General features: G+C 34.9%; 1 protein-coding gene across 4 annotated transcripts in view; it reads left to right on the forward strand.

Moving 5' to 3' along the window:
• Positions 1–13,259, forward strand: part of MTRR (5-methyltetrahydrofolate-homocysteine methyltransferase reductase) — a 45,217-nt gene that overhangs the window by 11,021 nt on the left and 20,937 nt on the right. For 3 of the 4 annotated variants that reach the window (XM_043977591.1, XM_043977593.1, XM_043977592.1), the window contains exons 3-6: positions 320–473; positions 6,668–6,785; positions 8,344–8,719; positions 12,519–12,641. In XM_043977591.1, the coding sequence (XP_043833526.1) occupies positions 320–473; positions 6,668–6,785; positions 8,344–8,719; positions 12,519–12,641 (771 nt within the window). The remainder of the gene's footprint in view (positions 1–319; positions 474–6,667; positions 6,786–8,343; positions 8,720–12,518; positions 12,642–13,259) is intronic. The other variant, XM_043977594.1, reaches the window with a different exon arrangement.

Here is a 13,259-nt window from a genome sequence, read left to right on the forward strand (position 1 = left end):
GTATCAAAGAAACACATTTGAGAGTATTATTTGAATGTTTCAGCCTTGTAATATTGCACAATTCCTGAAATATAAAACAACAGGTAAGAGGAAGTTTTTAAACCTCATAATGACCTGTTATTGAGTGCTCTTCCTTAACAGATGTATTCAGTATCACCCCATGCATTATCAGTTTGTAGAAACAGAGCAGGTAGGACTGGTATCTTCATGTATATGACACAAAAAGTGTGACAAAGCCAAGGAGAAAACTGTTCATGTAAATTCTTTAGTGTGATAATTACAGAAATGTTTTACTAAAGGAATATCCTTGTGTTTTTAGTATGATTTAAAAACAGAAACAGATCCACTTGTTGTTGTTATTTCTACCACTGGCACTGGAGATCCACCAGATACAGCAGTCAAGTTTGTTAAGAAAATTAGAGACAAAACTCTTCCACCTGATTTCTTCTCTCATCTGCGGTATGGATTACTGGGTAATGGAAGATAATTTCTTCTTGATTCATTGTACTAGCACTAATTCCAAGACAATTGTAAAAGGAAAGGCTTATAATTCTGTATTTTGAAAAAGTTGAACACAAATACTGAAGAAAATATATTTTTCTAGTCTAATCTAAATTAGTTTTTTTTCCTATATACACTTGGAGCAGCAATTGAAAGGTATATTGATTCAAAATGCTTTCTAAGTAAAACATTTAGTATAAAATTTTAATATGGGGAACTTGTGTTTTGGTTTTATTACCAAATCATTACCACATGGGTTTTTTTCACAAATAAGTGCTCCTTAAAAGGAGATAGCAGTGCTTTATAATTCTTTAATATTTTTATATTTAGTCACCTACTTAGAATCCAGAAACCAATGAATTGCGCATTGGTTTAACTTAAATTAAGGTTTAACTTAAATTATTTTTACCTTTTTGACAATTGCGTGGGGGAGGAACACACAAGTGTGATCTTTGTGGGGAAAGAGAAGTCCCCAATTCTAAAATAATTCCTTTATTTGTGGAATTGGACTGTGTTCAGTCAGATGCTTTTATCTGCAGTGTGCAAACTAATGGCCAAGAGAAGCCTTTCAATAAGGGGGCCTAACAGTCTCAGGAGGCATATTTTTCAGTCTATTACACAGTCCAAGTTAAGTAGACAGGAGTGTCTAAGAACAGAAAGTGATTGCGCTATGTCTTCCTAAATGCACATAACCAGCTCACTGGAGCCTGTATATACATCAATTATGCATACTTTCAGGTGAGTCAGTTAGAGTGATAATGCAGAGGAATTACTGGGCAGAAGTAGCTGTTTTAGCTCATAAACCCCAAGAAAGGTAACAGTTATAAAGCTTGATTTGGTCAGTGCTTCGCACATTCTCAAGCATAGCTTAATGCTTTTCAAAGATGACAGGACTTCCGTTTGAAGATCCCACTGGAAATTTCAAATTTTTAATTTGGAACTCAGCTAGAACTTTGTCTTGTGAAGCAAATCTGGAGAAAAGTAACTAGATTTAGGGAAATTATCATAAATAAAGTAAAATTTGTCTTTCCCTCTAGTTCCTAACTATAATAGCAATAGTAAGTTTTAAAATGACTAGGATTTCATGGAAAATAACTAAAGAAATAACTCTCAGAGCTAAAGCCAACTTAACAGGTCAATTTAGAAAGGCAAATAAATTAATGCAAACTGAATTAAGAGACATCTCGACCATGCTATAAATTTTGCCTTTCCCACTCAGAACTCAGCCTACCACAAATGTGGTTCCTGAGCTATGACAGAAGGAAATGTAAGAAGAAATGAGAGTCCCTGGGGGGCTATTCTATCTCTGTTTGCCAGACTGGAAGACATTAAAGCCATAAGTTCCCCTTGGACCAGTGGTTTTCCAAAAGGATGTTCCCCATGTGAACATAAACTTAATGTCTCATTTTGTTAAGCTGTGTTGACACCTTATTAAGTTGAGTAAAAGCTCTTTTCAGGTCTTTCTCAATCTCCTTTGCTGGATCATCATCAGACTCCCACCTACTAATTGTCACAAAGACTTTGGGCATTATTATATCTCTAATTCTTTGATGATCTCAGTAGCCTCTGCTTCAGTTACCACCTCTATACAGATGACGCCCAGTCTTTGTTATCCAATCTTAATCTCTTTTCTCAACTTTGTTCCCACTTTACCCATCTGTGAGTAGGCATGGATTCTTAACCTGGAGGCGATGAATTTATTTTATTAACATTTTGACAACCATTTCAATATTCAATATTGACAACCAATTCAATATTTCAATATTGATTTTGTTTGTAATCCTCTTGTGCATTTAAAAACATTAATCTGTGTGAGATTAAAATTGGATATTAGATCATACATCTCCCCTACTTAACCTTTCCCTTAATTTATCTCCCAGACTAGTAAATGGAAGAAGCTTCTGGTCTTCTAGTTAGAGCTTTTATTGTATGGTAGTCACAAGGTGATGTTAATTAGAAGGATAGGAAAGTAGAAATACAATACAAATCGTCTTAAGTCTAGGCTTAGTCTATATTCCGTATAAAACTCACCAAAACCCAAGGCCACCTTTGGGGAGAGAGACCGAGTCAAGCGCTTGCTGTTAACTGAGAGCCAGGCCGAGTCAAACTCCAGTCCGCGTCTGTCTGTGCAGCGCAGCCAGGAGACCAGCGGAGCAAGAAAAAAGGCCCCACTTCCGTTCTCTCCTTGCCTTTTAAGCTCGCACCCCGGAAGTCGAGTGTTCAGCAGGCAATCTGGCGTGCGTTGCAGGCGGACTGGTGTGCGTAGCTCATGCTGTTGGTCTCCTCCCCAAAAGGGTGGTCCTAAAAAAAAACTGGCATCTCTCCATTATCTAACCTACTGTTAAAACTTTTTACCACATTCCCCCTGTCTACTTAACTTGGACTGTGTAATAGACTGAAAAATATGCCTCCTGAGACTGTCAGGCCCCCTTATTGAAAGGTTTCTCTTGGCCATTAGTTTAATAATATATTATTAGTTAGCAATAGTTATTATGTTATTTTTACTGTTCCGTCAAGGAAATATTTTGTTTCTTGAGGAACAAAAGGAGGGAATGTGGTAAAAAGTTTTAACAGTCGGTTAGATAATGGAGAGATGCCAGTTTTGTTTTTTTTTTTTTGTTATAATATACACCATCTGTAACATGTACTCTCTGCAGAGGTCCTCCCTTTGCAAGACCAATGTCAAAGCGTAAGTTCATGAGGACAAAAAAATCGCCCCTCTGGACAAAACTTTCCTCTCTCCCTTTTCTAGATTGTTATTAACATACTGTTAGTTAAGCATAGGTTATTATATTCTGTTATTTTTGACTGTTTCATCAAGGAAACAAAGCAGGGAACTGTAACGATTGGAATAACGCCACCTGCTGGAGACTTACTGTAGAAGAGTTCCACCCATGAAGCAAAGGTCTTTGAGGGCAAGACCAGGAGTCTTTTCTTTGGCGTCACTGATGAGGGCCAGTGGGAGGAGGAAGGAAGAGACTGGCGCTCAGTCTCACGCTCTTTCCTCTGGACTCTGGTGGAGAGCGGAGCTAGAAATGTGCTCTCCCTTTAATAGATAGTAATCTAGGCCTTTCTCTCTCTCTTTACCAAATTCTTATTCTCCTTAATAAATGCTTAAAAGTCTAACTCTTGCTAAAGCTTATAATTTATTGGCGACCACTCATTAGATATTTTAGACAGTTTAGCTAGAATTTTAGCCCTTAACATCTGAGAAGGGATCCATAGGCTTCAAAGGATTGCCAAAGGGTTCCATGATATAAAAAAGGTTAAGAACCCCTGAAGATGTTCCCTAACTATCTCAAAATCAATATATCCAAAATAGAACTCATTTCTATTTCCTCAAAAATTTCCAAATTTTTCCATTTTTCTTGCTTGCATCCTCCTTCTAGTCAACCTGTTTTGCAGGCCTGCATTGATCATTGACTTTTCCTTCACTCTCACCTCTCATATCCAATCAGTTGCAAAGTCTCTACAAAAAGTTGTAGATTCTATTTCCCCAGCTTCTCTCACATTTTGCTCTTTTTCTCCATTCACACAGTTTCTACTCTAATTCATACCCTTATTACCTCTTGGATAGACTATTAAATAAATAGCTTCGCTGCTTCTAATAACTCTCCTTTCTGACTCATTGATCATTCCTCTATCAAATTCATGTTCCTAAAGCATAGCTCTGATCATTCTAATCCCCTACTCAAGAATCTTCAGTGGCCCTTCACCCTGGAGTGTAAAACCCTTAAGGGTCTGGCTCCCATCTACATTTCCTGTCTTCTTTAACTCTGTTTCACATAATTCTCCATTCCAGTCAAATTGGCCTACTAGCTGTTTCCCACATAGACCATTCTGTTTCCTACCTCCTTGTCTTGGCATAAATTTGAAATGCACTTGTACAGAATGTACTTCCTCCTCATTTCTTCCTAATAAGTATTTGGAAACTTGAATTTAATTCATATACATTTGTCAGGATTCCCATGCTAAGACAACCCCTCTCTTTTTAATCCTCTATTAGAAGATACCCTGTTTTCCAGAGTAGTGCCCTGAGCTTGCTGTAACAACAATCATTTTCTCTCACCCTCTAAATAAACTCAGCCACAGCAAAATCCCAGAATTGTTTCACACCAGCACCAGGTGTTCTGAGTTAAATAAACACCTGCACTACCCGTGTTCTGGTCATGAAGCCCTGCTATGAATCAGACTTGTCTCATTGTTGCTGTTACTCCTCATTGTCAGGGCTACAGCTCACTTCATGGCCATTGATATAAGTATTGAAATTTGCCCACACTAAAGTGGGTCTCCTAATAGAGGGAGCTATGACACATGTGTCTAGTTTGCCTCTTCCAATGAAATAAAGAAAGCTTTTTGCTTTTGACCACTATTAGCTCTTTGGTTTTATTTTGTTATTTCAGAGTTAACTGTGGTTGTGATAACCTGTGTGAGCTCTTTAATGTTTTTAGAGTTAATAGCATTTGCATAACCTTCATGACTCTGGTCATTTGTTTTCAGGGTTGACACATTTAAAAAAAAAAATTGGTTCACTATAAGTCACTTTCATTTCCAAATACATCCCTTCCCCTACTCAAAAAGTCATCACTTTTATTTTTGTTTTGTTGTGTTTTGTCTGTGCAAAAGCATTTTAGTTTTGTGTCGTTGAAATTGTCTATTTTATCTTTTGTGGTCGCCATTATCTATTGTTTGGTTAAAAACTCTGCTCAGGGCAGGTAGGTGGTGTAGTGGATAAAGCACCGGCCCTGGATTCAGGAGGACCTGAGTTCAAATCTGGCCTCAGACACTTGACACTTACTAGCTATGTGACCCTGGGCAAGTCACTTAACCCTTATTGCCCCGCAAAAAAAAAAAAGCCTTACCTTTGAAAGGAATCTGAACTGTCTATCTTCTAACTGCTTTATGGTGTTTAAGATTCTGATCACATGACTATGTTGAGTTCATTATTGTCTAATGAGGAGTTTTTCCCCTGATTAATTTTTATTCTTGAGTTTATTGAATACTTGTTGAATTCATATTTTTCTAAATTCTCCCTTGTAGTCTATTCCATTAACAACTTGGTTTTTTTAACCACTACCAAATAGTTTGGATGGTTTTTTACATCTTTTCAGTATAATTTAAGGTTTAAAATTGTTTCCCTAGAGATTCTAGGCCCTTTGTTCATCCAAATGAATTTTGTTATTTTGTCTAGCTCTTTAGAGGACTTTCTTGGTAGTTTGATTGGCATAGGCACTAAATCTGTAAATTAAGTTAGCATTGTCATTTTTATGATATTGGGGAGACCCTACCATTAGCACTTAATCTCCTTCCAATTATAGAAGATGTTTTTTTTTTTATTGTATTTACCCAAGTCCTGAGTGTGCTGTGATAGACATGCCTAGTTAATATTATACATTTTTAGTTTTTTCGAATGGAACTTCCTTTTCTATTATTTCCTTCACTATTTTGTTGGTGCTATGCAGAAATGCTAATGACTGAATTTATTTTGGGTCTCACTGATTTTATGTAGTAGCTTAAACCATCCTTTCTTCAGCAAAACTTTTTTGCCTACCTTTGACTTTAATTTCTTTTTCTTGCCTTAACTTTGCTTGGATTTCTAGAACTAGGTCAAATTGCAGTGGGGAAAGAGGTCATCCTTTTCCCTATTGAGAAAGTTTTTAGTGTTTACTTATTACAAATGCTAGCTTTTTTAGCTTTTAGTTTTTATCATATTAAAAATGGACTTTATGCTTGTGCTTTGTAGCATTTTTAGTATAAGTATATTTTGTCAAAGGCTTTCCCCGCATGCATTGATAAAATCATATGATTACAAGAAGTTTTCCTTTTACGTCCATTATTGTAGTAATATTGAACCATCTTTGTATGCAAAGAATAAATCTACCTTAGTCTTTGAATAAATTTTTGAATGTTATCTTTTTGGGATGATATTTTAAAGTTTTGCCTCAATCTTCATTAGGGAAATTGCTGCTTTGTCTTTCCCTTGTTTACATAAAAGACTATATTTGACTCATAAAAGGAGTTTGGTAAAATATTTTTCTCAGTTTTTGAGAATAATTTGATAGTATATGTATTATGTTTAAATATTTGGTAGAAATTCACTAAAATTTAGAGGGTTGCCTTTTAAATCGTTTGTAATACATGCTAATTATTTATTCTGGTTCTTTAGGTCTTGGTGATTCAGAATATACCTACTTCTGTAATGGTGGAAAAATAATTGATAAACGACTTCAAGAACTTGGTGCCCAACATTTCTATAAAACTGGCCATGCAGATGATTGTGTAGGGTAAGGTGATTTTTGTCTATCCATATTTATTTTAATCATAAATGACAGAAGAAAATGCTTTCATTAAATAGTTTGATACTGGTACATTCATCAAAGCCACCAAAAGCCTATTTTTTCCACTTGCTGAAACCCTATTGATTACTTTTCCATCCTTTTTAGTAACTGATATTTTTATATATCAAATCATTTAACATTAGAGTGATCTTTCTTCCCTTCCCCTCCCCTATGCTGACTCTGACTCCTTCAACAATGAGCCTTCTTTAATCAATCAATCAATTTTATTAAGTACCATCTCCTTGACAGGCACTGGAATGAGCCCTGGTAGTGTACTCCTTTGCCAGTATCTGGATTGGGTTTGTACTTCCCTGTTCAGTTCTGATTTGGAGACCCTGTCTAAATAAAATATTCATTTTTGCATAAAAATGATTACCACTTTGACACTGGGTCTCTTTATTCTTATATTTGCTTCCAAAACAGTTTTATCATTCATATCTCCTGGCTCATGTCATATTCCTCCAAACCCCTCTCTGTCCTTACCCACAAATCTAAATATAAACATTCCTTTTGAGATATTTCAGCATCCTCAGACCCTTACCTTTTCAGCCTAACCATTTTACTTCCATTCCACCCTTTCCCTGAAAAATTAAAACATCTCAAAGAAGTTGCCCCTGTTGTTTCACCTAATTTCAAAGTTCCCAACACTGCTGTGCACAAAGGTCAGCAGGTCTTTTTTGTTTATGTATTTATTCGATAAAACAATGTTGTTTTTTCAGTCTTGTCTTACCAAAGACTTCAGTGACAGAAGTGATGGATAATTATGCCATATACCTTTCAAAGATTATGTCAGTGATAAGGCATATGTCTTTAATATGCCTATTTTCTAAGTAAAGAACTATTCTTACAAAGTAAATTACCATCATTCATTAGCATTTACATTATTGCTTGTTTCAAGATATTACTGAATCTTTTACAGGTAATGTTTCTGAAGTACTGACATTGACATTCTCTTTTGTGGGTGTGCTAGGCATTCCTATTGCAATGAGTTACCCATAAGAAGCTTAGTTTTTCTTTTAATGGAGTAGTTGATGTAGAGAGGCATTATTGTAAATTGGATTAAGTTCCTGATTTAGGAAGACCTGGATTTATATCACATCTCTGACACTAGTTCTCTCTGATCATGGACAGATCACTTTACCTTCACCTTTCTGAACATTAGCTAACTTTCTAAGACTCTAAGTTAGATGGATTACAATATCTGTAAGTGGAGGGAGTGCATGCACTGACAAAATCCTTGAGCCTTTTATTTATTGATGGGAATAATTAAGCATCCCTTGATGGATTCTTTCACTTTCCAAAACATTTCCCCTTTAGGTTCCCAGTATATTTTTACAACCAGAGAAAGGAAATTTTACTTTTGATAAGTTCGTTTAAATAAATTTTCTTTGGTGTTATCATGAGATTTTGTCAAAATTTTATTAGCAGTGCCCAGTTCATATATTCTCAAATGTGAAACTATCTCTGTTTTTGATGTGTCTCTTTTCCTGTAATAATTTTTCAGTTTGGAACTTGTCGTTGAACCGTGGATTGATGGACTTTGGGCTGCCCTCAACAAACAATTTATGTCAAGTGAAGGAAAAGCAGATATGACCAGTAATGTCAGTACTGCATCTGATGTCTCCTTACAGACTGGTCAAAATAAACCAGAAACATTATCCATTGACTCACAAATTGCACTTCTCAAATTGGATGATGCTGGGAGAAAAATTTCTGAGACTTCAACACCAAACATCACCAATGTTCAGTCAAGGACTTTAATTGAAGATTTTGAGCCATCACTTACTCAGTCAATACCACCTCTTTCACAGTCTACTCTTAATATTCCAGTATTACCACCAGAATATTTAGATGTCCAGTTTCAGGAGCCTCTTGGACAGGTAAGAAATGTAGCTTTGATATATGTAACAGGTTTAATTACAAATTAACTACAAATGACATATTAAGAAAGATGCCATCTCCATCCGTAGAAGGAACTGATAAATAGAAGTATGTATAGAGTTTGTGTGTGTGTATGAGTGTACACACACATTTTTGTCTAATAGTGGCCCTCTCTAGAGCAAGGCAGGGTAGGAGGAAGAAAAAAAGAGAAAAAAAGTTATATGTTAACTTTATTACATATTTAAAAGGAATAGAAAATTGTATATAATAAATTTGCAGTTTCACATGCAGCTGTCTTTTTTTTTCCTATTCTACTCGGTTATGGAAGTGCCTGTTTTATTTCTTAAATTCAGAATTAAATAGATTAAATTACAAAAATTTCTAGTGGGTGGATGGCTATATAGCATTAAATTAGTTGCATTAATGTATTGAGATACCTCAATGACAAATAGTAATTTCATTAACTGTACCATGTATGTAAATCTTATAAATCCATTTGTTACTTTTAATTTTTGAGCATTTTATATATGCAAGACAATTATCACTTTTTTTTTTAATGGGGCAATGAGGGCCAAGTGACTTGCCCAGGGTCTCACAGCTAGTAAGTTTCAAGTGTCTGAGTCGGACCTGAACCCAGGTCCTTCCAAATTCAAGGCTGGTGCTTTATCCACTGTACCACCTAGCTGGCTATTTAGGTAGTAAAATTCATTCAGTAACTGTAGTTGGAAGGATACTAGTGCCTTTAATTAAAAAAATGGAAATTCAGAAGAGGGGAAAGTTTGGGGCAAAACTATGTGAAATGAAGAGAAAGAGAAGGTTAGTGTTGGACAGTGTTTCAATCAGTTTTGAGATTTTAGGGAAAGAAAAAAAAATTTTTGTTCACAGGGAATTTACCTAGTTCTAATTAATTGATGATAAAAGATATAATAGGTATGTGTATCTATCTATTTATATCTATTTGTCTAGTACATAGCCACCTAGGTCCCTTTTGCTCTAATTTGGCCCATATATGTTCAAACCAGAAACTGGTTAATTTTGTTATAGTTTTACAGAATAATCTTGATGGCCCCTCCACATGGGAGTTATCTAGTGTAAGCATATGCTATATTCCTTTAAGTCCATGGTCATTAATTTAGATAAAGAGACATGAGAGGGATTTCTGTATTTCTTTTGTTAATTAGTGCTTATATCAGTGGATTCATCAGTCATTCTCTGGATGATTACATTTTTACACAGAGTTAGAATTGGCAATCGCCAGTGCAGTGGTAACTAAAATAATGAAAGGATTATTTTTTAAAAGAAGTGCAAGCAAGAAAAAGCGAAAAAAAAAATAACAATGACTACATAATGGAAGGTAGAAGTACACATTCTGCTTTTAAAAATCTTGACAATTTTATGATGTCACAGGTTCAGAGGACTTAGAAAACAACATAAATTGGGCCATGAGGGAAATGATGTATAAAAAGGCTTGAAAGTGCTTGTACATATGTATTTGGAATCCCTGTCATCTCAAATTATAATCACACCTGCCTCTTCGCATTAGTGTTATCCTACTCTTCTAGCTTGTTTTTCCTTAGACTTGAAACAATTGCAGAAAACATTTTACTTTTTATTTCAGTTTATTGAGAACTACATACTAGCTTCTGAGTGAAAATTTCTAGTGTTTGCCAGATAGACTTCTCTAGTCAGGAATGTATAGGCCATTTAAAAAAATTTATTTTATTTTTAATTTATGGAATAAAACAAGCATTTCCGGAACAGTATAATAAAAAAGATGATTGCACATGAAACTGAAAATCAGTTACTTACAACTTGTTGTTCCTTTTAAATATATAATAAATTTATCATGTAAATTTCTTTTTTTTCCTTTTTTTCTTCCTTCCCCCCCACCTCTCCTAATAGATGGCTATCATTAGACACATACATATATACATGACACAAATATGCATATACATTAGATACAAATATATATAATACACACACATATATATAATTTATTTTATACATCTATTTATCAGCTCTTTATCTAGATGCAGATAGCTGCTTTCTTTGTATGTCCTTTATTTTTAATATGTGCATTTATAATAGTGAAAATGACTTAGTTACTCAAAGTTGTTCTTAAAACTATTGCTGTTACAGTATACAATGTTCTCTTGGTTCTGCTCACTTCACTCTTCACCATTTTGTGCAAGTCTTTCCATGTCTTTCTAAGATCATTGAGCTCATCATTTCTTAGAGCACAGTAGTATTCCATCACAACCATACACCACAACTTGTTCAGCCATTCCCCAGTTGATAGGTATCCCTGTGATTTATAGTTCTTTGCTACCACAAGGAGAGCTGCTATACATCCCATTCACATTTAAAGTTATTAATACTATTTGTCGATTTCCTTCCATCTTATTTTTACTCAGTATTTTCTTTATCAACCTCTCTTTTTACCATATCCCTGTTACTTTATCTTCTCCACCACCCTCCTGCTCCTACTCCTCATCCCACCTCACCCCGAAAAATCTTGCCCCCACCCTCTCCATACCAATCCATACCCCTTCAAAAGTCCCTCCCCCATTCTCTCCCGTCACTCTTATTTATATATATATATATATATATATATATATATATATATATATATATATATATATAATTTATACTTATTTGTATTAGTCTTTAATGTTTTTATTATATTTCTTCTGGATATTTTATATCAAATTTCCAATTGTGTTCTGGTCCTTTTGTTACAAATACCTGAAAGTCTTTCATTTCATCAAATGTCTTTTCTTTTATTCAGAATTATACTTATCTTTGCTGGGTAAGCTATTCTTGGACACAACTGCAGCTCTTTTGCTCTTTGAAATCTAATGTTCAAAGACCTATGGTCTTTTAGAACAGAAGCTGCTAGGTCTTATGAAACCCCGATTGTATTTCAGCAGTATTTTTTTTTCTTGTTGCTTGTAATATTTTCTCCTAACCTGGGAGCTTTGAAATTTGACTATGACATTCCTGTAAGTTTTCCTCCTGGGATCCCTTTCAGGTGGTGGTTGGTGGATTCTTTTTATTTCTATTTTACCCTTCTGTTCTAGAACCTCAGGGCAGTTTTCCTTAATAATTTCTTGTAATACTGTATCCAGATTCCTTTTTTGATCATAACTTTCAGGTGGTTCAGCAGTTTTTATATTGTCTTACTTCTAGCAGTTCTCTTGATTAGTTATTTTTCTAATGAGAAGTTTCAGATTCTCTTCTATTCTAGTTTTATCATTTCTTGGTATGTTATGTCATTTGATTCCTCTTGCCCTAGTTTTCAAGGAGATATTTTCTTACTTAAAATTTTGTATCTCTTTTTCCAAATGGTTATTTACAATGTTCTTAAATTGCCTTTTTTTTTTCCAGTTTTTTTCCTCGACCTCTATTACTTGATTTGTAATTCCTTTTTAAGTTCTTCCAAGACCTCTTTTTGGGCATGTGACTGTTTGATGTTACTTTGTGGGGTAGAAGTGTTTTGTTTTGTTTTGTTTTTTCCCACAATTTTCTTTGAATATTAATCCAGATCATCTTTTATACCAAAGTTTAGCTATCTGTGGTCAGGTTCTTTTTTGAAAGAATGTCATGACAGTTAGATTTCAGTTTTCCTAAAGCACAGAATAGTAACTTGTAGGGTTATCCCTATTATTCCCCTCAGGGAAATGATGGAATGACTGCAGTGTTAAAATCATTTGGGTAAAAATCCTTACGTAAATAAAATAATATTCTCAAAAGTTTCATTGTTAGTCACATTTAATCAGATAGAAATTCTCTTTCCAGGAGCAATGTCAGGTACCTTTTACTTCAGTGGATACAGTTTTCCAGGTTCCCATTTCAAAGGCCATTCGGCTTACTAAGGAGAATGCCATAAAAACCACTCTGCTGTTGGAATTGGACATTTCAGTGAGTTGATGACTTTACCTTTTCCTTCCCTTCTGGTAATTTCATACTAAAGACAACCTGAGAAGTCAGTAAAATTGATCAGGTGGTGTTTTTTTGCTCTTTTTGGTTATATTATTTTATTTTGTATATATAGAGGGAATGTGAGGAAGGCCTGTGATTTTATTGGGACGAGATGTAACAGTGTAAAGTACATGAGATAGGAGGCCATAAGTTGGGCATTTCAGTTCCCCCTTTGTCACTTTCTAGCTGTGATACCTTGGACAAATCACACAGGCTTTTAAATCTTGCTACCTCCATTTGTAAAATGGAAATTGATAAACTAGTTATCCTTCTAGAAAATTAAGAAAATCTTTATTTCATCTAATTCTGTTTGCCTCAATTTAGAAACATTTTATTTAGATAAATAGCTCAGCAAACATTTTTCTTACTAAGCGTACTGAAAGTACCCTTTAGCTGAGTTTATTGCAACTTTAACATGCTTTTAGCATGTTAAACAAAAAAAGTTTGTTTAAAAAGGTTACATCCTGGGGCAGCTAGGTGGCATAGTGGATAAAGCACCGGCCCTGAATTCAAGAGGACCTGAGTTCAAATCCGACCTCAGACACTTGACACTTACTA

The sequence above is a fragment of the Dromiciops gliroides genome, chromosome 1 (assembly GCF_019393635.1).
Source record: "Dromiciops gliroides isolate mDroGli1 chromosome 1, mDroGli1.pri, whole genome shotgun sequence".
Taxonomy (NCBI): Eukaryota; Metazoa; Chordata; class Mammalia; order Microbiotheria; family Microbiotheriidae; genus Dromiciops; species Dromiciops gliroides.